A 26,365-nucleotide genomic window follows, 5' to 3' on the forward strand; every position below is an offset into this window, starting at 1 on the left:
TCACAAAGTATGACAAAAAACTTTTTTATTGTTTACAGACAGAAATAAAGCAATTAAAGTGCACATTTTTGGAAGTTTTTCACACAAGTAAATTCATCTGGCCTGTTTCACATACAGTGTTTACGTTCCGCAAGATTTGCCCTGCTACCAACCTAATTCCTCTTAATATCAAATGTCGAGCGTGCTCTCAACTTGAGCGTTTGAGTCTCCTGAGAAACTCCTGCCTCAAAAGGTCTTGCTCTTTTCGGATTCCCTGCAACACGGTGCGGTTCTCCTGAGCCCGACGCACCAGGTAGGGCAGCGTGTCGTCCACTGAGCCGTAAGGTACCGACTTGTACACGGCGTAACCTTCCTTAGCTGCAGGGGAAGAGCAGGAGAGGGGGTCAGTTTCCATGACAACCAGGCGTTTTGTTAGATATGACTTCCTGTTCATACTTCTCACCCAGTGTGAGGGAGACATGATCACACATCCCCAAAAGCTGACCAAAACACACAGAGCCGCCATATTTGTCAATGCCTAGTTCTTCAACCCTGTAAATGGAACAATAGATGAGATCACATTAACTCCTATTTTCATGTGACCTTCACCTCACCCTTCGGCCGCTCGCTTCACAGACTCTTCATTGTGTGTGGCCACTATGATCCTGTAGCTTTCAGGGTCCTGGGCGATGACTTTCAGCATCACCTCTAGCAAGCTGTTATAACTGCACAATCAGACCTTAGGTAAGACATTTGACATCTGTCTCCTGTAACATCAATCTGGAATCTTAATACAGTAGTGACAAATATAACATTTATCAACCTTCAAAAGCATAAACATAAAATACTATTTTTTTTCACTATTTTTAAAGTATGTAAAATAAAAATGACATTGACTGTGTATATATGATTAAATTTGAGCCAATTTGTGAATAATTACGATAATTAAAGAATATATATAAATGTAGATATATAATTAAATTGAATGTGATTCTCAAACTGGTAGCGTACCACTAGTGATATGCGAGCCCTATCTAGTGGTGTGCCAGAATGACTTAATTAAATATTCTAACAGTGTTACTGTTCAAACTATGTGTAATGTTACAGTGGGCAAAAATATTATATATACTTATTAAATAAAACCTAAGCCTTGTTCATCAATATGGTGGTGCTTGGAGAGCAAAGTGTTTTCTGAGGTGGTACTTTGTGGGGGGAAAAAAAAAAGTTTGAGAACCACCGCTTCAAGGTATACATCCATCCATCCATCCATCTTCTTCCGCTTATCCGAGGTCGGGTCGCGGGGGCAGCAGCCTAAGCAGGGAAGCCCAGACTTCCCTCTCCCCAGCCACTTCGTCCAGCTCCTCCCGGGGGATCCCGAGGCGTTCCCAGGCCAGCCGGGAGACATAGTCTTCCCAGCGTGTCCTGGGTCTTCCCCGTGGCCTCCTACCGGTCGGACGTGCCCTAAACACCTCCCTAGGGAGGCGATCGGGTGGCATCCTGACCAGATGCCCGAACCACCTCATCTGCCTCCTCTCGATGTGGAGGAGCAGCGGCTTTACTTTGAGCTCCCCCCGGATGACAGAGCTTCTCACCCTATCTCTAAGGGAGAGCCCCGCCACCCGGCGGAGGAAACTCATTTGGGCCGCTTGTACCCGTGATCTTGTCCTTTCGGTCATAACCCAAAGCTCATGACCATAGGTGAGGATGGGAACGTAGATCGACCGGTAAATTGAGAGCTTTGCCTTCCGGCTCAGCTCCTTCTTCACCACAACGGATCGATACAGCGTCCGCATTACTGAAGACGCCGCACCAATCCGCCTGTCGATCTCACGATCCACTCTTCCCTCACTCGTGAACAAGACTCCGAGGTACTTGAACTCCTCCACTTGGGGCAGGGTCTCCTCCCCAACCCGAAGGTATACGTATAATTTTAAATCAGGAAATATGCGATATTGCTAAAAAAAAAAAAAAATCATAAAACCCTTAGGCATTTAATGTTCCTTTTTAGGTGATAAACACTTTACTTCAGCAGGTGATTTGTATGTTTCAAGCGCACTGGCGCAGTCCACCATTATATCCAGTAGGAGGTGCTGTTTTTCTTTTGTACCAAAAAGTTATTTTGTATTTTTCTGTGCCAAAACAAACAATGAAAAACATGCTTGCCCAGGAATACTAGGGTTACACTTGTTTTTAAGGCATAACATTCAGTCATAAACGTTGGTTAAAACGATCCTTTATGTTCCCACTTGTTATTTGTGTCCTCCCAGCAGTCTTGGACGGGATCTGGGCGGCCTTCTCTCATTGCGAGCTTCCTCTCTTTGTCCATGTAGGCTCCTCTCACCAGTTTCACCCCCAGACAGAAACCACCGTCCTTGGCCTGAGCAAGGGCCTCCAGTAGGAGAGTCCGAGTCTCCTGAAAGTAAGTATTTAGTCTATTATTATTATTATTAAAAAGCTTTACTTCCGTCTCAATTCGCTCACTTCCATACTTCGTTTGCATTTTTAAGATTGCCAGATGCGAATTTACAAATCATCACAGCAGAAACCTTAAATTATTGTATTTGGACGAAAATTACCCCCCCCCCCCCCCCCCAACCAACTAAATTTAAGATTTGTTGCCACAGACAAAACAGTGCCCCCATTTGACTGTAAATAAAAAAATGGGCTACTTTCACACATTTGGGGGTGTGGTTGTACAGAGGGTGACATTGCCGCACGTTTGGCAACACAAAAAAAACACTCTCAGCAGTCGCCATCTTGGCTACGTAGCGAACGCGTGATCGTCATTTCCGGCAAGTACGCAACAACATTAAAAAGGCTTTGGGACAGCAATAAAATATGCGCAGTGTACATCAATTAGTATCTACAGATGTAAGTATTCAATTTTAGAAAGAGCCAAGGTTGCCTTCAGGTAACACTGGTATGTATTCCAAATCCAGGCGCCATCTTTGTTGAACTTCTTCATCATCGCCATGGTAACCAGGGTCAGTGCTGGATTCATGGAGGTGTATTCCGCATCAACCAGGACGCGCACCTTCTTGACGCTAGCCTGAGAAACACAAGTCACTTTTTCACAAGCCATTTTGTTTGTTGCTTTATTATGGAAGTTGAATTGCCTCACATCAACTTATATATTAAGTTAAAGTACCAATGATTGTCACACACACACACACACACTAGGTGTGGCGAAATTATTCTCTGCATTTGACCCATCACCCTTGATCACCCCCCTGGGAGGTGAGGGGAGCAGTGAGCAGCAGCAGTGGCCGCGCCCAGGAATCATTTTTGGTGATTTAACCCACAATTCCAACCCTTGATGCTGAGTGCCAAGCAGGGAGGTAATGGGTCCCATTTTTATATATCAATATGATATTAATACATATAAATGTATTAATAAATATACAAATACAAGTGTGACATACAAATAAATAAACAATTTGTATAAATAAAATTGTATTTGTAAATATATTTTTGAGATTTGAAAATATATACAAATAACATTTATAAATATAAACATGTGACATACAAATAAATCAAGAATTTGTATAAATACATGTGTATTTGTAAATATATTTTTGAGATTTGAATATAAATATGCTTGATTTTGTATTTGTATTGAATTTGCATATGTGGATCGCTTTTTTGCTTTTGTGTCGATGAGACATTCCTCCCACAAACCAGATGCACAAATAAATGTGACCTACACACTCCCCTGAACAACCAGCAGAGGGCACTGCAGCCAGAGCGGTCTGGGTCACAAAGCATTATATGCATTATATGCAAAATGCCCGGAGTTCTCTGCACAAAAACAATCCCCGTCTTTACAGAGAGAACGCACAACGGGCCTGAGCTAGCTAACGTTAGCGTTGTATTAGCTAATGCTAATTTATCCAGTTAATCTGAAAGACCGTGCTAGCTGCTTATTTTATTATATCAATGCCTTTTAATGACCTTGTCCCGATGTAGATACTGATCTCTTATCAGGCTGCAGTGCCCTCTGCTGGTTGTTCAGGGGAGTGTGTAGGTCACATTTATTTGTGCATCTGGTTTGTGGGAGGAATGTCTCATCGACACAAAAGCAAAAAAGTGATCCACATATGCAAATTCAATACAAATACAAAATCAAGCATATTTATATTCAAATCTCAAAAATATATTTGCAAATACACGTTTATTTATACAAATTCTTGATTTATTTGTATGTCACATTTTTATATTTATACATTTTATTTGTATATATTTTCAAATCTCAAAAATATATTTACAAATATGCGTTTATTTATACAAATTACCTATTTATTTGTATATCACATTTGTATTTGTATATTTATTAATATATGCATATGTATTAATATAATTTTGATATATATAAGTGGATGTGAGACAATTCTACTTCCATACTTTATCAACGGTGTGGCATTCATGGTCTCGCCTGGGATATTTGGTTGAGTCGCCGAAGGCTGCATTGGAAGTGCGCCGCCTCACTCTCTTCCAAACCGGGGAAGTTGACAGTCTAGAAATGTGTGGGGGGGGGAATCATTAAAGGTTTAGAAGGAGGGGATTGTGACAGGGTGTAGTGTGGACACACCTCTCCATTCATGGCTCTAACCAGAAGGTCAAGGTCGTAGGGTTGTTTGGAAATGATGGTGGTGAGTTTGACCTGGATGGACACAACTATTTTAGTAACATTTTCAGATATGGATCATCCATATACAGTACAGACCAAAAGTTTGGACACACCTTCTCCTCATTCAATGCCTTTTCTTCATGTAAAGTTAAAGTCCCAACGATAGTCACACACACACTGAGTGTGGTGAAATTTGTCCTCTGCATTTGACCCATCCCCATGTTCACCCCCTGGGAGGTGAGGGGAGCAGTGAGCAGCAGCGTGCGTCGCACTCGGGAATCATTTGGTGATTCAACCCCCAATTCCAACCCTTGATGCTGAGTGCCAAGCAGGGAGGCAATAGGTCCCATTTTTTTATAGTCTTTGGTATGACTCGGCCGGGGTTTGAACTCACAACCTCCTAGTCTCAGGGCGGACACTCTAACCACAAGGCCACTGAGCTGGTATTTACATTGTAGATTGTCACTGAAGGCATCAAAACTATGAATGAACACATGTGGAGTTATGTACTTAACAGAAAAAGGTGAAATAACTGAAAACATGTTTTGTATTATAGTTTCTTCAAAATAGCCACCCTTTGCTCTGATTACTTATTTGCACACTCTTGGCATTCTCTTGATGAGCTTCAAGCACACATTATTCTCTCTTTAGTTTACAGCTAAAAAACAAAACAAATTCAGTGTCTCATTTAATGTGAAATAATGTCCAAAAGTGTGAGATTGTAAAGTTTACAAGGTAAACTATTCACACACTAATAAAAAAAATAATTAAACTACAAAAACTTCCTGAGCATTTATTGGTCTCTTTGTCTTAATTAAACTCTTGAAATTAAGTAACTTTTGCACCATATTATCACTTATTGAGATGCGTGAGTAGGAACGGCTCGCAAGCGAAGGACTGGCAACTGCACGCGGTACTCATCGTTTACTTAAAAGAGTTGTTCACAGGACTCGACTCTTTCGCAAACGTCACATCGCCACAAGGCATTGACCCATCAGTTAAGAATTGCTCGTCTCGACACCAAATATTACTTATAACTAGGGATGTCCGATAATGGCTTTTTGCCGATATTGTCCAACTCTTTAATTACCGATACCGATATCAACCGATATATACAGTCGTGGAATTAACATATTATTATGCCTAATTTGGACAACCAGGTATGGTGAAGATAAGGTACTTTTTAAAGAAATTAATAAAATAAGATAAATAAATCAAAAACATTTTCTTGAATAAAAAAGAAAGTAAAACAATATAAAAACAGTTACATAGAAACTAGTAATTAATGAAAATGAGTAACATTAACTGTTAAAGGTTAGTACTATTAGTGGAGCAGCAGCACGCACAATCATGTGTGCTTACGGACTGTATCCCTTGCAGACTGTATTGATATATATTGATATATAATGTAGGAACCAGAATATTAATAACAGAAAGAAACAAACCTTTTGTGTGAATGGTGGAGGGAGTTTTTTTGGGTTGGTGCACTAATTGTAAGTATATCTTGTGTTTTTTATGTTGATTTAAAAAAAAAAACAGAAAAAAACCCCGATACCAATCATTTCCGATATTACTTTTTAACGCATTTATCGGCCGATAACATCGGACATCTCTACCTATAACAATTAGATTTTTTTTTAAATTGCTTTGTTTCTTTGCTGTTTTTGCTACCTATGCTATTTTTACAAATATGTTATCTATGGGGCAGCACGGTGGCAGAGGGGTTAGTGCATCTGCCTCACAATACGAAGGTCCTGAGTAATCTTGGGTTCAATCCCGGGCTCGGGATCTTTCTGTGTGGAGTCTGCATGTTCTCACCGTGACTGCGTGGGTTCCCTCCGGGAACTCCGGCTTCCTCCCACCTCCAAAGACATGCACCTGGGGATAAGGTGATTGGCTACACTAAATTGGCCCTAGTGTGTGAATGTGAGTGTGAATGTTGTCTGTCTATCTGTGTTGGCCCTGCGATGAGGTGGCGACTTGTCCAGGGTGTACACCGCCTTCCGCCCGATTGTAGCTGAGATAGGCTCCAGCGCCCCCCGCGGCCCCAAAGGGAATAAGCGGTAGAAAATGGATGGATGGATGTTATCTATATATTACCAAATGAATCATACTTTTATCTAATTTTCTAAATCTGTGGTGCACTAGAAAGAGACAGTGTACCACACGTTGTTCTCATACCACAGTTTGGAGATTAATTGTAGCAGTTTTCAACCTCAAAATACTTTAAGGAAAACTGATTTTTATATTTTGTGTAGTTTTCTTCTCAGACCAGAGTCCGTTTATGCTCACTTGCTCTGCTTTTGACAGCAATTTTTTTTTTACCAGCCAGTTAAATATTTGTATTGTTCTTGAGCATTTCTTTTCTTTTCTTAAACCACATTTTTATTATTTTTTATTTAGGACTTTAAAAATGTTTGCAAACTGCAAAAAAATATAATTATTGTGACTGAATTAGCTTGATAGGTTTTTTAAAATATGTTTTTTCTTTGTTTTTCTCAAGCTGCTGTTCCTCGCACACCCCTGGTCCTAATGGAGGAGGATGAAGAGAGGCCTTCCTTACACACAGTTCAGGGCTGAGCAGCGCCGTGACCTTCAGCTGCATCATGGGATCTTTGCTCCAGGCATTGCTGTGTGACATGCGCACGCATTCTAACATGGCCTCCATGTTGTCGTTATATCGCTTCTCTCTGCAGGTAAAACGCACACACAGCATAGTAACAAACGTGGAGGGTGTTTATCATGTGCTTTTGTTTTGCCTTTTAGTGCTTAAGCTTAAATCATCATCCTGACCCTGTACTCTCCCCAAGATCCTCCTCGATGGGGACGGCCAGCATGGGCCTCAGCCCCAGCAGGCTCATCTTCTCCATGGACTTGGAGATCTCCTTCTCGTTCTCCCCGGCCACAAACTGAGCGTAGACCGTGGGCCTGAGCAGCAAGGAGAACAGGCGCCTACCCAGAATGGTGCGAGCCACTGACATCAGCTGCAAAGAGACAACAGGGCTCTCATGTAAAGAGACCTGTGTGGCTTTCCTACTAAAAATAGACGTAAGTTTAAATCCAGAAAACAGCATGTATACGTGTATATATGTTCGCATGTATAATTCCAAGCACATTTGTTTGTCACATCGCAATTAACTTGAAATCGACTGCAGACGTGTCACCACGCCCGCTTATTAATACGCAAATAATACTGAAAGTGGCCATGTGCTTAAAGGAGAACTTTTTTTTTTATTTTGCCTCTCGTTCACAATCATTATGAAAGACAAGAAGACAAAAGTTTTTAGTTTGTTTTTTTACATTCTAACATGTCAAAATCTGAAGTCTAAATCGCTTTAAAAAAGTATATATATATATGTATTGTATTATATATATATATGTATTGTATTATATATATATATATATATATGGCGCTAAAGTATACGCAGCCTGAAGAAATGTACATACGGCAGCTATGGAGTTGGCGTGAGGCAGCGCAGATTTCTAGGTCAATGTCAGTCTTGATACATCTCAACTTTGCCGTGAAAAAGGCCGTACGCCACGTTTTTGTGCGTACGCAAGCTTGTTACATGAGGCCCCAGATGAGGTGATACTGAACTTAGAATGATATATGATGAAATGTGTTAATAAACTTAGTTTTCTTGGTCTCGTAATAGAATAATTGTTGTTTTAGGAATAGGAATTAGAGTTTTAATAAAGAAAAGCTGTAGCTGATCTATTCCAAGTCACTTATATTGTGTATTTGTTAGGGATGTCCCGATCCGATATTTGGATCGGATTGGCTGCCGATATATGCCAAAAATTGCGTATCGGCAAGGCATGGGAAAATGCCGATCCAGATCCAGTTTTTAGAATTAACTCCGGTCCGTGTTTTCCAACGCACCGATTTAAATAATACATTCCACTTTTCTGCTGCTCCGTAATTTCCGTTCCGCATTTTCCAGCACACATTCAACACATCCACAGGCACGCAGTTGCTTTTAGCTGCTGGCATTAAACGATAGGCTCTTCTCACTCTGTCCTGTGTCTCCCTCTCACAGACAGCAAGTGCACCTTCTTACACACGTCACATACTGTCACGACATACGTCACATACTGTCACGTCATACGTCACATACGTATACGTCCTCCCCGAGCAGAGAGGTAGCAGCATGGCTAACGTTAGCTGTGATGCTAGCGCAGCCGTGCGAGCAACGCTCCCTCTAAGGTGCGCGCCTGTGCAATTGGCACTGTTTAAGCGTCCTCTGCGCACAGCAAATCTATGCCACGCACAAAATCTAATAAAAAAATAAGCGCATAACAATTTTCGACACACGGACACGACAGAGAAAACAGTTTTCGTCATCATTGTTCAAATATTGTGACATCTGTCGAGACACTTATCTCCATTCGGTGCCACACGTCCACACCATCAAAATGCTGAGGCAAACATTTCCAGATCAACACCGTATGAAAAAATTAGTGATTTTTTTAGTTGTGATTTCCTTCTCTGCATGAAAGTTTAAAAGTAGCATATATTAATGCAGTATGAAGAAGAACGTTTTAATGTAGACATGCAAGCCTTGAAAGAAAATTTTGAAAATCAAGACTACATTTCCTGCAAATGGGTGCATTTCTACCCTATATTTTAACTTTAGATTTATTCTCATATCAAACTCTTTTGGCTGTCTTTTTGACACTTACATCCACACCCTGGATTATAAATAATGTAAATAATTCAATGTGATTATCTTGTGTGATGACTGTATTATGATGATAGTATATATCTGATAGTATATATCTGTATCATGAATCAATTTAAGTGGACCCCGACTTAAACAAGTTGAAAAACTTATTGGGGTGTTACCATTTAGTGGTCAATTGTACGGAATATGTACTTCACTGTGCAACCTACTAATAAAAGTCTCAATCAATCAATCAAAACACATAGAATCATCATACTGCTGTGATTATATGCATCAAGTGTTCATTCAAGGCTAAGGCAAAATATCGAGATATATATCGTGTATCGCAATATGGCCTTAAAATATGGCAATATTAAAAAAAGGCCATATCGCCCAGCCCTAGTTCAATGATGCCATTTCTGTTTGTTATGTATAATTTTGTCTATTTTGTGTTTATCCTTGAATAAACAGGTCAGTTTCTTGTTACCAACCATTGTGTATTATTCAAACTCCCCTAATTCAGCTGGCTAGTTGTTATCAAGAGTACTAAAACCCTTTTCAACATGATTCTGACAACTAAGTAGGCTAAATAACTTTAAACTTTAATACATGCTCGGATAGGCCAGTATCGGTCAGTATCGGTATCGGTCAGTATCGGTATCGGATCGGAAATGCAAAAACAATATCGGTATCGGATCGGAAGTGCAAAAACCTGGATCGGGACATCCCTAGTATTTGTGTTCTTCTTTTCCTGTTTTTGTTTTACATATATATATATATATACACACATATATATGTATGTGTTTGTGTATATATATATACGTGTGTGTATACCCGGTATGTATACATATATATACACGTCTGTACGTATAAAAATATGTAGGTGGACGATGGTTCTGAAGTACAGGGTTACATGTACTAGCAAGTGTATTTATTGTATTTATTTACAAACATGTGAAGAGCTGATACATATCAATCAATAAACTCACAGGTTTTGCAGATCATCAGAGTGCATGGCTCACCTTGTCACAGTTGTTCACCAAGACAGGGAAGGAGCAAAAGCGGAATACACCCAGAGCACGTATTAACTCGCCCGTGCTCTTCACCTGGAATGCCCTGGGATCCTCAAAGGCCAAAGAGGCGGCCAGGAGGTCAGGCGACTTGTCCGCAACCACCATCCTGTGGGAGGCTGTAGCCATAAGCCTCACAGAGAGACTGTACAGGCGTGAGCTGCGCAGGCAAGTAGACATCATCTTCCCTCTGTGGAGTTTGCAGCCGTTGCGTCTTCCTTGTTTGGGTTCTCTAGGTGTGCATCAGTGTTTACATGCAAGTTGTCAAACTGGTCCTTTCACATTTAGGAGAGGAAGTCTTATTACTGTTATTATTTGATCCAGCCTTGCGTTGGCAACAGTCAATCCAAGAATCGTTACCCAACACCTTTACCTCGGTCTTCCTCTGACGGTGCAAACAAGAAAAATGTTTATCTTTGAGCCGGTTAATGAGTGACTTTAGGAAAATGACCTCAAACATCCTCTAGGAGCCTTGGCATCAATCCACAAGGATTACCTCCATTTTAGGACAAGCAAATCAACACTGAAATAGTTTTTACATTTTATTACAACCATTATTTCATTCATTTTTATTTTTTTTTTCCATTTCATTTATTTATTTATTTCAGGCAATGACATAAAAAAAGTACAAAGTTGAACACATACCGTATTTTTCGGACTATAAGTCGCAGTTCTTTTCATAGTTTGGCCGTGGGTGCGACTTATACTCTGGAGCGATTTATGTGTGAAATTATTAACACATTACCGTAAAATATCAAATAATATTATTTAGCTCATTCACGTAAGAGACTAGACGTACAAGATTTCATGGGATTTAGCGATTAGGAGTGACAGATTGTATAGCATGTTCTATATGTTATAGTTATTTGAATGACTCTTACCATAATATGTTACGTTAACATACCAGTTGGTTATTTATGCCTCATATAACGTACACTTATTCAGCCTTTATTTATTTTAAATTGCCTTTCAAATGTCTAATCTTGGTGTTGGGTTTTATCAAATACATTTCCCCAAACAATGCAACTTATACTCCAGTGCGACTTATATTTGTTTTTTCCCTTCTTTATTATGCATTTTCGGCCGGTGCGACTTATACTCCGAAGCGATTTATACTCCGAAAAATACGGTAATAATATACATTAATATAGTGCAAAAGGTAATGTATAGTATGTAATGCATGATGGTCCAGTTTTGCCTGAAAGGGAGTGGGAAGAAGATCATTTATTTAATCCCGCCCCCAGTTCTCCATTCAGTGATTATTCACATGAGTTTCACTCTTACTTTGTTCAAGGATTATAATACAGATGTTGTATCATAGTGGCATTACCACAGGTAACAATAATTATTACACTGTAACAATAATTTGTATCAACAATGCAGGAATAATGAATATACCAACAATGGTAATAGACAACATAGCAATAATGGTAAGGAAACATTGAGCACATGTTAACACTTTGAGACAGAGTATAGCAGCAGGTCAAATTAAAGACCCTCATCTCTATATTTGAACCAGACCCCATGTTTGTATTATAGGTTAAATCGATTAATAGTTTGGCATTGTTTGTGTTGTAAGTCCAGTTTGTTCCATAGTTTTACTCCGAATACAGACACACAAAAACGTTTACGAGTGGTTTGAGCTCTCGGCAATAAGAAATATCCAAAGCCTCTCAAGTTATGAGCCTGCACTCGTCTTATAAAAAAATGTTGTAGATTAGGCGGCAATAATTTGTTAAATGCTTTATATAAGATTATTAATGGATCATTATCAGTAGCACCATTCATTTTCAGCATCATATCCTCTTGAGAGCCACCGTCCTATGCAGATACTCCTGGAAAGGGAGGAATTGTGTCAAAACATCTACTTTGATGTGTTGCCTTTGTGTATTTTTTTTCCTGACAAATACACCAGACAGTTATTAAAACCCTGAAGTGGCCTGGGCTTGAAATTTCTCACACCGCTAAATGCGCTTAACAAAACCCATATCGTAACTTTAAGAAGTTTTGTCTAATTGAATGAAATTTGAGGAATGTCAAGCACACGTGTACACTTCGTGGGTAAAAAACATCAAACAAGCATATTAGAAGATGGTAATATTTACAAAATTAACAAAATGTGTCACCATGTTTATTGTGAATGAATTATAATAAATATAGTGGAGTAGGATTAAAAAAGCTCTTTTTCCTCCTCCTGCTTTCCAACATGTTGAAAAACCGCGGCGAAAACTGCACCACGCCATCACCAATCTCACTGTCATTTCTGCACTTTAGGTGATCATAGATGAATACTGTCATTGGCAAATATTATGTGGGAGTGACATGGCTCCAAACTTTGATCTGATGGTTCGTCACAAAACACCAAACGTTAATAACTTTGTGTCACAAGTTCAGATCTTGATCCTAATTGCTGCAAATGACGATGACAGTCTGAAGTGGCTTTATATCAATCAATCAATCAATCAATCAAAGTTTACTTGTATAGCCCTAAATCACGAGTGTCTCAAAGGGCTGCACAAACCACAACGACATCCTCGGCTCAGATCCCACATCAGGGCAAGAAAAAACTCAACCCAATGGGATAACGATGAGACGCCTTGGAGGGGACCGCAGATGTAGGGACCCCCACCCCTCTGGGCGACCGGTGCAATGGACATCGAGTGGATCTAGCATAATATTGTCCATAGTGGATCTAACATAATAGTGTGAGAGTCCAGTTCATAGTGGATCTAACATAATAGTGTGAGAGTCCAGTTCATAGTGGATCTAACATAATAGTGTGAGAGTCCAGTTCATAGTGTATCTAACATAATAGTGTGAGAGTCCAGTTCATAGTGGATCTAACATAATAGTGTGAGAGTCCAGTCCAAAGTGTATCTAACATAATAGTGTGAGAGTCCAGTTCATAGTGGATCTAACATAATAGTGTGAGAGTCCAGTTCATAGTGGGGCCAGCAGGAGATCATCTTGGTGGAGACATATTGTATTGTATTTTATACCTGTGTTTTTTCTTCTATACGTTTCGACGCCTTTTTGAGGCCCTTAACATGCACGAAAAGTCGGGCGCTTCAGGTATGGCAAAAAAAAAAATCATATTTTGGGAGTCCTGAATTCTTTGGTGGTGGGTCAGGGCATCGGGAAGGACGTGAGCGTCATGCGTGCCGGCCAACTCGCGTAAACTCCCGCGCTGCTCGCAGCTTTATCCATTTTCTACCGCTTGTTCCTTTTGGGGTCGCATGGGGTGCTGGAGCCTATCTCTGCTGCATTCGGGCGGAAGGCGGGGTACACCCTGGACAAGTCGCTACCTCATCTCAGGGCCAACACAGATAGACAGACAACATTCACACACTAGGGCCAATTTAGTGTTGCCAATCAACCTATGTGAAGTGAAGTGAAGTGAAGTGAATTATATTTATATAGCGCCTTTCTCTAGTGACTCAAAGCGCTTTTACATAGTGAAACCCAATATCTAGGGGTATAACGGTACATGTATTTGTATTGAACCGTTTCGGTTCGGAGGTGTACCGAACGAGTTTCCACACGGACATATTAAGTAGCGTAACACACATTGTGTAAACAATGCACACCAAGGCACAACACACGGCATGCTAGCAACGACCGGGCTACGATAGACTGACCATATGTCCTCTTTTGCGGGGCTGTCCTGGCAGAGTTTCTTAAATGCCTCAAATGTCCGGCATTTAGGGCTGCGTGTATTTTCAATGTACGTTCAGGATTAAGAAGGGGTTAAAAACAAAACAAATTGTGCGCCAGCAGCATTCGTGAGGGGCAGAGACAGAGAGGGCGAGAGAGTTATGATAAACGCGCATGCGTCGCCAGGCTCTGCTTTTTATCCATAGATTTATCACATTCAATTTTTTATTATCTATAGCAGGGGTGTCAAAAGTGTGCCCCGCAGGCCATTTGCAGCCCGCTGCTAATGTTTTAAAGGCCCACGGCACATTCTAAAAATACTACTAAAATAAACAAAAACATAACAAAAGTGAAATAAAAAAGCTTAAAGGTTAAATGTCATTTAGAAAAAGTTGCAATGTTGACTAATAAAACAAAGCTGTTTTTTTCTTCTTTCAAACTGTCATTGCTCAAAACATAATATTGAATCAAAATCAATGTTATTATGAATTATTGACTTATCCAAGGTTCCCATTACTTCACATCAAATATTCCACCAAGAAAAATATTTTTGGTGGAAGATTTTGCAAATTTGGTAAATAAATAACCAAAAAATGTATATTTTCTTGTTTTCTTACTGTACCGAAAATGAACCGAACCGTGACCTCTAAACCGAAATTTTTGTGTACTGTTACACCCCTACCAATATCTAAGTTACATTTCAACCAGTGTGGGTGGCACTGGGGGCAGGTGGGTTAAGTGTCTTGCCCAAGGACACAACGGCAGTGACTAGGATGGCGGAAGCGGGGATCGAACCTGGAACCCTCAAGTTGCTGGCACGTCCACGCTATCAACCGAGCTATACCGCCCGGAAAACAAAAGGATTGTGAATAATATATCAAATTAACCCAAAAAGTAGGGTTTCTCTTTAAAATGACAGCTTCCATGCTAGTGTCTGGCCATTCACACATGCTTGTAGCATTTAAAGGAATCGGGAAGAGTTTTTGTGTCACATTAGGCGTCCTAAAGTAATATTGAAAAGTCATTTTGTCAGAGGGGTTTACCATCATTCCCGTTCAGGCCTTGAGAACGGGACCCGGCTGTGTCCCGCACAGCCGTGCAACAGTCTTCCTCTGGTGTCCCCGGCTCCTTCTCGGCCATAGTCCGAGGGCCCTCAGGAGGACAGTTTTTCCGGGTGGCTCTTCAGCTTGTGGAATTTGAACCTATCCCCAGGTGCATGTCTTTGGAGGTCAGAGGAAGCCGGAGTACCCGGAGGGAACCCACGCAGTCATGGGGACAACATGCAAACTCCACACAGAAAGACCCCCGAGCCTGGGGATCGAACCCAGGACCTTCGTATTGTGCAGCACATGCATTAACCCCTGTTCCACCGTGCTGCCAATTCACAGCTTTAATGATAACTATTATTTTACGGGTTGAAAATGTATAATTCCACGTAACATTTTCCTAAATATTTTAAAGCCCTGATTTAATAGTATTGTTAAAATTGTAATATACAATACAGGCCTTCTCATTTCAATGCGTTTCTTTATTTTCATGATTGTAGATTGTCACTGAAAGCATCAAAACTATGACACCTGTGAAGTGAAAACCATTTCAGGTGACTACCTCTTGAAGCTCATCCAGAGAATGCCAAGAGTGTGCAAAACAGTAATCAGAGCAAAGGGTGGCTATTTTGAAGAAACTAGAATATAAAACATGTTTTCAGTTATTTCACCTTTTTTTGTTAAGTACATAACTCCGCATGTGTTCATTCATAGTTTTGATGCCTTCAGTGACAATCTACAATGTAAATAGTCATGAAAATAAAGAAAATGCATTGAATGAGAAGGTGTTTCCAAACAATTGGCGTGTACTGTGTATAATATTTGAATGGCTGATTGGTACTGATTCTCCAAGCAACGCACGCACGCACGAGTTATCTGTCAACTTTTCATTTTGAAGACAGGGTTACATATTGAGATGGTCTCCACTTCCAATGTCTAACACCACGTCAATCAGTCTGCAGAGGAAAATGATTAACTGGCCTCCCTTTGCCAGCCTCCCTCGTCACTTATCTTTGAGATGACCTACTGAACCATCCGGAACGTCCATGGAACAAACATTTGCCAATCAAGTATGAGGGCCTGTACAGAACAAGTAAAACGTGCAGTGTGAAGGCAACATTAAACATGATCCATAATTAAATTGATGGAAGAAACAGACTCAAAAATGGATGAAATAAGATACCAAATAAGACAAGAATACTTGCTGTATCAATGAAGTCATGTAACAATGCAGTAAAAACAAAAGATGATTTACGTCACTAATACTATATTAGATTTTTAAAGGTTTAAAGAAGTAGAGTTGAAGCAGTGAAATTATTGTGTAAATGAATAGTAGAAAATAGATGGATGGATGGATGAATCCTTATAGTAAATCTAGAAAACTAAACCTCAAAATAAAAGGAACAGTTTAGTTTCAAGCATGTTGCTAATAGTATACAGTCATGCTCATAAGTTTACTTACCCTGGGGGAATTGATGATTTCTTGGCCATTCTTCAGAGAATATGAATGATAACACAAAAACCTTTCTTCCACTCATGCTTAATGGTTGTGTGAAGCTATCAGCAACAAAGTATTGAGCAAAGGCAGTGAATACTTATGTACATGTGATTATTTTATTTTATCATTTGCAAAACTTTTTTTTTTTTAACTTCTCACATTGTCATTATGGGGTATTTTGTCTGTAGAATGTAGAAGGACAAAACAGACCCCCCCCCCCCCCCCCCCCCCCCCCCCCCCATTTTGGAATAAGGCTGTAACATAACAAAATGTGGAAAAAGTGAAGTTATGTCACCGCAGGAAAAAAGATGTACCTTCCTGCTACTAAAAAAAAATGTAGCTTTTTGCAATGTATTTTAATGGGCTATATCAGGGGTCCCCAAACTTTTTGACTCGGGGGCCGCATGGGGTTAAAAAAATTTGGCCGGGGGCCGGGCTGTCATGTCTGTATTATCATGTTTTGTTTTAAGTCATGTTTTGTTTAGTTTCTGTCTTTTCACTCCCTTGTCTGGTCACCATAGCAACCATTAGTTTTCACCTGTCACGTCACGCACCTGTTTCACGTCTTGAGTCACGCACCTGTTTTCGTTAATCATGTCTGTAGTATTTAAGTTCAGTGTTTTTCAGTTTGTTTCTCTGACGACCTCGCACCCCATACCATAACACATTTATGCTCTGTTCATGCCTCTAACTCTTTTTTCATGCCGGTTCCATGCCAAGTAAGTTTTTGTTTGTCAAGCCACAGTTAATGTTTTTGTTTAATTGTTCATAGTTTATTCTCCGCCACTGTGCGCGCTTTTTGTTTGATCCTTTTTTTTTGTATTTATAGTTAATAAATAAATCATGTACCTCCATTCCCGTCTCGCCCGTGCCAACTTTCCGCTGCATCCCGGAAAAGCAAACAACCAAGATCAAGTCCTGACACGGGCTGTATATATATATATATATATATATATATATATTTTTTTTTTTTTTTTTTTTTATAATTTATATATATATATATATATATATATATATATATATATATATACATTGTTTTTATAATCCGTTTTGTCATTGAACATCAATTAACATTGATGTTCATCAACATTTAACATTGTCACGTCATCGATGGGAAAATGCATTTTTAGACAATATGATTAGCCTGAGCAGCTAGGAGACACCGAGAGTAACAAGCGGTAGAAAATGGATTAGAAAGGAAAAATAAAATAAAAAAATAAAAACACTTTTTTTTTTAACTTGGGACATCCCGTGGGCCGGATTTTGGATGCTGGGGGGCCGGATAGGTTATATGTGGCTATATGTACTATTATAATGAGTTCATTTTTTTTTTCCAGTTGAAAAATGAGCAAGGCAATGCTGTTTTCAAACTTGTTTAGGAAGAGAAAAAACCTTCAACAGAGTATTTTTTTCCAAACCAAAAAATCCTTAACAAAAATTAAAAGGAAAAGATACAAAACAAAGCAGCAATTTTTAGCAACAGTATTTTTCATATTCTAGCATAACAATATTTTATTTGTGACTTGTTTCAAGTTTGTTTTTTTTATTTCAAATGCTGGAATGGATATTTGAACAAAACACTATTTACATAACCTTTTTTTTTTTTTCTGAGAACATGTACAATGAACCAAATCGAAACTAGTCATTGCTAATTCCCCTAAAAGCGCTATCAAGACAAAACATGTGTTTGTAAAATGAAGTTATCTTTTTTTTTTCTTCTTCTTCTTTAGAACACGGCTCTTGTGCTCACATCCAAGAAGGATCCCTGAGGGTGGGAGTGGCCATGCTGGTGTCTGTACAGGTGCCTGAGGGGGATGGAGAGGGACGGGTGAGGGTCCTGGCACAGGCGCAGAGGATAGGAGGAAAATGGCGGGTAGATGGCTGTCGTGGCGGTGGAAGGCGGGAGGCAGGGGGGAAGGGGTGGCTCTCGCTGAGGGAGGAGGGAGGGGTGGTGTAGCATCATGTCAGAGCGGTAGGGGAACTCCACCGAGGAGTACGAGGGGGGCGGGTTGGCCAGTTGAGGGTGAGCTGCTGGGGTCAGAGATGGAGTGGAGGAGAAGCAAGAGGGGGGTTGGAAAGGAAGGGAAGAAGGGGTGTGAAAGGGAGCTTGAGCTTGGTGGGTCAGGTTGGAGAGGTGAAGGGCCTGGCTGGAGGTCATGTTTGGGAATGACAGGTTCTGCATGTGTGGTGGGAAAGCATACGATGCACCAAAGGTGGGATTTTGAGTGGGGGCAGGTAGCGCGTTCACCTGGGTGGGATCAGGGTTCGGATAAATGAACACCTCCGAATTTTGCTCAGTGGGAGAATTGTTGCTATTGTTGGAAAGGGCATCGTCTTGTTGCATGAGCAGGGACATTTGGTCCTGGGATTGACATGGCAGGGGAGGGAAAGAAGTGTGCTGGGCGGAGGTGTGGCGGCTCATCATGGCTGCTGGGTGATAGGAGGGAGAGGAAGAGGAGGACAAGAGGGGCTGCGGCGAGGCGGTGTTGGACGGTGGAGGAGTGGGGAAGGTGAAGGTGGTTGACTGCATAGAGGGCGATGTGGAGGAGGAGGTGGACAGGGTTGGGGACGAGGAGGAGGTGGAGGCGAGGATGGAGGGAAAGTCCATAGTTGGGACGGCAGTCGGGGGATCGTTTGAGGAAGCGGGGAAGGACTGAGGGAGAGGAGCGTAAGAAGGAGAGCTTGTCTGAGCAGACGGGAAGGAGGAGCTGAACGTCCCTTCACCCAAGGAGTTGGAACTGTGGGGGGACAACAGACATAGCAGATTATTTACAATAATCATGCATTTTCTTTCGTTGTATGTCCATTTATTAACAATAATCATGCATTGTCCCCGCCTACCGCCCGAATGCAGCTGAGATAGGCTCCAGCGACCCCAAAAGGGACAAGCGGTAGAAAATGGATGTATGGATGGATGGATGTCTGTCATTGTATGTCCACAAGGTAGAATTGCATTAGATTAATTTCTTTTTTTTTTCTTCATTTATTTATTTTTTCAGGCAATGACATAAAAAAGTACAAAGTTGACAACACATAATAATATAAATTAATATGTATAGTATGTAATGCATGATTGTCCAGTTTTGCCTGAAAGGGAGTGGGAAGAACATCATTTATTTAATCCCACCCCCGGTTCTCCATTCAGTGATTATTCACATGAGTTTCACTCTTACTTTGTTCAAGGATTATAATACAGATGTTGTATCATAGTGGCATTACCACAGGTAACAATAATTATTACACTGTAACAATAATTTATATCAACAATGTAGGAATAATGAATATAGCAACAATGGTAATAGACAACATAGCAATAATGGTAAGGAAACATTGAGCACATGTTAACACTAACAGCAGGTCAAATTAAAGACCCTCATCTCTATATTTCAACCAGACCCCATGTTTGCATAATAGTTTAAATCGATTAATAGTTTGGCATTGCTTGTGTTGTAAGTCCAGTTTGAGTGGTTTGAGCTCTCGGCAATAAGAAATATCCAAAGCCTCTCAAGTTATGAGCCTGCACTCGTCTTATAAAGAAACGTTGTAGATTAGGCGGCAATAATTTGTTAAATGCTTTATATAAGATTATTAATGTATTATATTTAACAAGGTTCTACTGACATGTGTGCCAGAAGGATACAACTACCATGTTTTGGCATCCTATACTGTGGCGCTGCACCAAGTTCCTTTGTCGAATAATATTCGATCATTAGTTAGGGCATGGGCGCAGTAGCACAGCAGACCAAAACTGAGTGTAAAAAACTAATTTAGTGAGTTTTCTGTCAGGAAACATCTGCAATCTTGGAATTGTACATCGCTACATATTAAATATAGATGGTGTGTTTGGATGGACTTCATATTTAATACTAAGAAGGGATTCGAATGTGGCACAGTAAGCTTGTCACATCTTTAAAGTGAGCTTTTTGAGTCATTTCCTGACTGACCAAATTAGGTAGTTTTGATTGAGCTCTATAAATTCTGCCTGGCAACAAGAATCAGGACAGTGTCCCTTACCAAATATTTATATTGCTTCTATCTCCAAATGTGGAAGAGCGTTTTGTCATTGGTCATGACAAACAACTCTTAACAAGTAGTGGGCATGGCTACTGTGAGGCAGTTTTTGTTCACTGGCCAATAGGGCAATTTAGATCCAGCTCTGCAAATTCTGTCTATTGCAGCAAAAGGCCTTGCAAATGTTCAGGTAATTGAATCTGCATGTCCTGTGTTCATTAATGGTTTTACGTTTTATGATGTATCAGAAATGATTTAACTTTTTCTGCGACTTTATTACTTACGAGGATAACAGTTTTCCCAGTAGTCGTGCTGAACTGCACTGCTTGGTGTAACTGACTTGAGTTACAGTACATGTAAATAAATGTTTATTTCTGCACACTTACCTTTCAATGATAGCATTTGTGACCTCACTTCCTGTTGCATCCTGCATCCCATCACTCATAGAGAGACCGATGTCAGGCATCTGGGACGCCATAAAGGCCTGGCCAAGGTCCAGAGGCTGCTCTGGGACGAGGGTGCCCTGGAAGCGGGCCTCGTCTGGCGCAAACCCACATGTGGGGTCAGCAGGCAGGGGCGCCTGCAGGGAGGCCAGAGTGAGGGCTTGAAGGTCTGCTCCCGTTGTGTTAGGATCGGCGGTTGGTGTGGCAGAGACAGCGGGAGTGGTGTCAGGATGGGGTAGGAGCTGAGTGGAGTCACAGGGGTCGCCGTTGACTGTGGGAGACAGAGGAGCTTTAGGAGGACATTATTGGGAAGATTGTCCTCAAATTGTATCATTCATCCAACTGACCTATATCCACTGTTTCCGTCAGGACAGCTAGTTTGCGCTTCTGTCTTGCATCTCTTTGTCTGTCGAGGGAAATAAACATTAGAATCCTACATGGAAGTGAATGAGCCCCGTAAGTTTGCCTTTGTAGGGAATTACTTTTTGCTATTCATGCCTTCTTCCCGGAAGCCTTTGGCAAAGGGGTTGGAGCTGATCTTCAGCTCTGTGATCTAAAAAAGAAGAAAGCCATCGATCAGTAAAGTCACTTATAGAAGTACTCCGAAATAAAACATTTAAACCCTGCTGGGTGCCGAATTAAATGTATTATTTCTATTTTATTCTATTCTAATTATATTATTTAATTTAATAATTAAGAAATAGTATATATATATACACACACATATATATATATATATATATATATATATACTATTTCTTAATTATTAAATTAAATAATACAATTAGAATTGTATTATTTAATTTAATAATTAAGAAATAGTATATATATATATGTATATATATATATATATACTATTTCTTAATTATTAAATTAAATAATACATATATATATATATATATATATATATATATATATATATATATATATCCATAACAAATACTGATTTTATTTGATTATATTCTGAAAAAAGAAACATTTGTAACAATCTATTTAATTATACCTCCTTATTATCTTACAAGTGTAAATTTTTATCTTAAACAATTTTTGGAGTGCATATAGCTACTGTACTTATTTTATTTGATCTTATTTTATTCTGAACATGAAAATATTTGTAACAGTTTAGTTCATATTAATTTGATATCTAACAATTCCGAATTTCAATTCTGGACTATTATTGAGCCACTTAGCAAATAATTATTTTACATTAGTTTCATTTCATCCTCAACGACAATTCAGAATTCAAACCTTGACTATTATTAGGGTGCCTAATAATTCCTTTTGTATAATATTTTATTCTGAACAAGGAAACATTTGTGACAATTGATTTATTACCACCCTGTTAATATTTGACAATTCAAAATTTGAATACTGAACATTTTTTGTAGCGCTCATAGCAAGTACTGTACTGATTTTATTTTTTCTTATTTTATTCTGAACAAGAAAAGCTTTATAATATGTTATGTATTACTACGTACCCCCATTAATATCTGACAATTGATCATTTAAATCCTGGACTATTTTTGAAACGCATATACTGATTTGATTTGATTCTGAATACAAAAATGTGTGTAACAATTTATTTAACACAAACCTCTTGATATTTGACAATTAAGAATTTAACTCTTGGACTAATAATGAGTTGCATAGCAATGACTTGTATTTTATTTAATTCTAGACAGGGACACTTTTGTAACAATTTATTTAATCTCACCCCTCTAGTACCTGACAATTCAAAATGTAAACCGTGGACTATTTTTGGGGTGCTAAATTCTTATTGCTTTTATTTTTATTTTATTCCGAATGACTATTCAGAATTGAAATCCTGGACTATTTTTTGTGTGCATAGAAAATTCCGATTTTCTTTCTTTCTTTTTTTCTGAACAAGGAAACATTTGTAACAATTCTAACTTTTAATCTTGCACTATTTTTGGAGCACATGTAGTAAGTACTATACTGTTTTTGTGTGTGTGTATCTTATTTGATTCTAAACAAGAAAACATGTTTAACAATTTATTTAATACTACCGTATTTTTCGGAGTATAAGACGCACCGGAATATAAGTCGTAAATGAGTCCGAAAATGCATAATAAAGAAGAAAAAAAACATATATAAGTCGCACTGGAGTATAAGTGGCATTTTTGGGGGACATTTATTTGATAAAAGCCAACACCAAGAATAGAAATTTGAAAGGCAATTTAAAATAAATAAAGAATAGTGAACAACAGGCTGAATAAGTGTACGTTATATGAGGCATAAATAACCAACTGGTATGTTAACGTAACATATTATGGTAAGAGTCATTCAAATAACTATAACATATAGAACATGCTATACGTTTACCAAACAATCTGTCACTCCTAATCACTAAATCCCATGAAATCTTATACGTCTAGTCTCTTACGTGAATGAGCTAAATAATATTATTTGATATTTTACGCTAATGTGTTAATAATTTCACACATAAGTCGCTCCTGAGTATAAGTGGCACCCCCTGCCAAACTATGAAAAAAACTGCGACTTATAGTCCGAAAAATACGGTACTACCTTAATATTTGAAATGTTGTCATTTCAGCCCTGGATTACTGGGGTGTATAGTAATTTTGAAAATCAAATTATTTTTTTAATTTTTTTATTCTGAACAAGGGAACATGTAGAACACAATAGCAGCTTGTAAAGTATATTTTCTGCTGGATCTACGCTCTATTTTATGCGGCCCTTTTTCTTTTCTTTTTTTTTGCTGCAGCTGTTACATATACTGTAATATTGTACATGGTAATTGGGATTTGTTATATATTATAATAATATATCAGTATACATTATATACTGTATATATAATATGTAAATATTACATATATGTTATATTTTAAATTGCTACTATGGTACGTTTTTAGTCTACTTAGTCCCTGCATTATCTTTTCCATCCTTTGAAACTGAGCTACCGTGTGGAACAATTTCCCTTGTGGATCAATCAAGTCTAAGCTATACGTGACAGTATACCTTGTTGTTCTGGTAGGCGGTGACTGTGATAAACTGTGTCTCGGGGAAGACGAAGGAGTGCTGTCCTCCGCCCCACCTCAGCATGTCCCTGGCTTCAATCACGTGCACTCTGGGCTGGTAGCGATGCAGCGAGTGGAGGATGATCTAGAAAATAAAGGCGAGGAAGAAAGATGTCAGGGCGCTGGGTAAGTGTTTTCACGTCACGTGTCAGCTACTTACATGTCCTTGTGAGTCCAGTGTGTTGTTGGTGAGTTTGGCGTAGTGGAAGGAAATAGTGCGGCTCTGCCAGTGAGCGCCAGTAGCGGGGGAATCCGGGTGGATGAACACTCTGTCAGGTAGCCTGGCCTCGGCCCCGCCCACAGCCTGCCATCCACCTCCTTGGAAGCGGTAGCGGGAGTTGTCCACCGGGGTAATATCCAGGAGAAGGATGTAGCGCAGGGATGGGTTCAGGCCGGACAGCTTCAACTTCATACCTGGAAACATACGTCTTGCACAAGAGGGGTGGAAAGCAGTGAGTGATAAAAGGTCAGAGGTCAGCAAGGCTTTTTTTGTTTTAGTTCTATTCTCAACTTACCTGCCCTTTTTGGTGATGATCATCTCCGTCCCCACCGAGCTGAACTGCTTCCATAGGAAAGAGTTCTCCAGCTCCATTTTCACGTCGTCTTTCTGCGCTTGCGGAGCAGGCTCGCTGTGGACAGGCGGGGGCGCCGCAAGCCTCGGCGGCAGGGCTTTGGACGCCGCTGCGTCACACGTCGCGGGGAAGGGGAACAGCGGCTCATGATCTTTGGGAATAGCGGAGAAAGATTGTGAATTGATTCCAGGAATGCCCATTGGGAAGCATTGTGGTTGTCTATGACCTATAGCGTTTGAAAGGGCCCTCTCACCTCTGTAGAAGCAGTCTCCAATCCTCTGAGGTCCCAGAGCCAAACCGGGGTACATGTCCACTCCAAGCATTGGGAGTCTCGGTCTTCTTCAGCTGGGGAATCTCCCCACCGCTTTTCCTTTCTTCTAGAAGCTCTTTTTGATTCTGCTTCTCTTGCTGTTCCTCTGACGTGTTTGGGTCCAAATGCCCTCACCACTGATGGGCTCTGTTAAATAGGTGTGTGGCTGTTGACACGTGGAGGACAAATGGCCACATTTTCACACCATCATACATCCATCTTTGAAGTCATTTTGTTTCAGTAGTTCAATTCAAAAAAGTCAAACTTAATACTTACCTTATATTCTATGGATTCGCTACTCTTTTTAAGAATGTATTTCTCAATAATTACCCAGCAGGCACGAGACATTGATACAACGTTGATTATACATACATGTCCTTTAAAACTGACTTTGAAACACTGTTGCAAAATTGTTGTCTACCGTTGGATCCACGTTGTTGGTTGGGAAATGACCACATTTCAATGGTCAAATCAACGTCAGAACCCAACATTGATTAAACATTGTTAAAAAGCATGTTGTTTCAACGTTCAGTTTATTTCGAACATGCATACGATACAATGTAATGCATCACACATTTCCAGTTGTTTCATTACAGCACGTCCGAAAAGGAGTAGGAAGAAACTGAGCTTATTTAATCCTACCCCTTTTCATACCATAGCAATTTTATCCAAGTTCCTTGTTCTCTGTAACAGAACAGTGAACAAATAAAGAATATACCATAGTAGCAAACAAATATTAAATACATAAATATTTGTCTTAAAAAAAAAAAAAAGGGTTCAAGATGTTCATCATAATTCTTGTTCTGTGTACTTTGTGAACTCTTGTAGTTTGAACAGTCTCTTAAAGTGAATCATATTGGTGCTTTGTTTGATTTCTTTGGTTAATCCGTTCCATAATTTCATTCTACATACAGATGTGCTAAAGTTTTTAAGTGTTGTACGAGCATACAAATGTTTTAAATTAGATTTTCCTCTAAAGTTATATTTATCCTCTTTTGTTGAGAAGAATTGTTGTACATTCTTGGGTAGCAGGTTATAGTTTGCTTTGTACATCATTTTAGCTGTTTGCAAATGCACCAAATCATTGAATTTCAATATTTGTGATTTAATAAATAAAGGGTTTGTATGTTCTCTATATCCAACATTATGTATTATTCTAATTGATCTTTTTTGTAACACAGTTAGTGAATGAAGCGCACATTTGTAGTTGTTTCCCCATATTTCTACACAATAACTCAGATATGGTAACGTTAGGTTTGAATTGCTCAACGTCAGGACCTAATTCAACAAGTTCTCAACGTTGTCTTAATGTCTTGTGCCTGCTGGGTAATTAATTCCTCAATATATTTTTATTTTAGCTCACAGCAAATTAAAACCTCAAATCTTGTACAATTTGAAAAATTGTCAAAAAAGTTCAATATTGTAAACTACT

At 39.5% G+C, this 26,365-nt stretch overlaps 2 protein-coding genes and 1 long non-coding RNA gene across 3 annotated transcripts in view; 1 reads left to right on the plus strand and 2 right to left on the minus strand.

Annotated features, from left to right (window-relative positions):
- Window positions 1-8: 8 nt before the first annotated feature.
- prodh2 (proline dehydrogenase 2) lies at window positions 9-10,743 on the minus strand. Its single transcript, XM_061967775.1, has 10 exons — window positions 10,293-10,743; window positions 7,400-7,590; window positions 7,170-7,296; window positions 4,568-4,639; window positions 4,412-4,492; window positions 2,880-3,028; window positions 2,226-2,387; window positions 594-704; window positions 443-531; window positions 9-357 (listed from the first exon to the last, which is right to left on the minus strand). The coding sequence occupies exons 1-10, from the start codon at window positions 10,521-10,523 to the stop codon at window positions 188-190; spliced, it is 1,383 nt and encodes a 460-aa protein (XP_061823759.1). The 5' UTR covers window positions 10,524-10,743; the 3' UTR covers window positions 9-187.
- Window positions 10,744-18,200: 7,457 nt separating this feature from the next.
- Window positions 18,201-24,946, minus strand: tbx6 (T-box transcription factor 6). Its single transcript, XM_061967779.1, has 8 exons — window positions 24,877-24,946; window positions 24,567-24,774; window positions 24,212-24,479; window positions 23,993-24,136; window positions 21,475-21,545; window positions 21,340-21,398; window positions 20,936-21,263; window positions 18,201-19,276 (listed from the first exon to the last, which is right to left on the minus strand). Exons 1-8 carry the CDS (start codon window positions 24,944-24,946, stop codon window positions 18,265-18,267), a joined length of 2,160 nt encoding a protein of 719 aa, XP_061823763.1. The 3' UTR covers window positions 18,201-18,264.
- Window positions 24,014-26,365, plus strand: part of LOC133610977 (uncharacterized) — a 34,497-nt gene continuing 32,145 nt past the window's right edge. Inside the window, exon 1 of the long non-coding RNA XR_009815945.1 lies at window positions 24,014-24,177. This is a non-coding gene — a long non-coding RNA (uncharacterized lncRNA). The remainder of the gene's footprint in view (window positions 24,178-26,365) is intronic.

This window comes from Nerophis lumbriciformis, linkage group LG11 (assembly GCF_033978685.3).
Source record: "Nerophis lumbriciformis linkage group LG11, RoL_Nlum_v2.1, whole genome shotgun sequence".
In the NCBI taxonomy this organism is placed as follows: domain Eukaryota; kingdom Metazoa; phylum Chordata; class Actinopteri; order Syngnathiformes; family Syngnathidae; genus Nerophis; species Nerophis lumbriciformis.

Bases quoted from the DNA above. Each gene is read 5' to 3' on its own strand.
- prodh2 (XM_061967775.1), bottom strand. From the start codon at position 10,523: ATGATGTCTACTTGCCTGCGCAGCTCACGCCTGTACAGTCTCTCTGTG. The intron at 7,591-10,292 runs GTGAGCCATGCA...GTCTCTTTGCAG, and splicing joins TGGTGAACAACTGTGACAAG to CTGATGTCAGTGGCTCGCAC. The intron at 532-593 runs GTGAGGTGAAGG...TTCCATTTACAG, and splicing joins GTGAAGCGAGCGGCCGAAGG to GGTTGAAGAACTAGGCATTG.
- tbx6 (XM_061967779.1), bottom strand. From the start codon at position 24,946: ATGCTTGGAGTGGACATGTACCCCGGTTTGGCTCTGGGACCTCAGAGG. The intron at 24,775-24,876 runs GTGAGAGGGCCC...CTATTCCCAAAG, and splicing joins TGGAGACTGCTTCTACAGAG to ATCATGAGCCGCTGTTCCCC. The intron at 21,546-23,992 runs GTATACTGTCAC...CTTCTTTTTTAG, and splicing joins CCGCCTACCAGAACAACAAG to ATCACAGAGCTGAAGATCAG.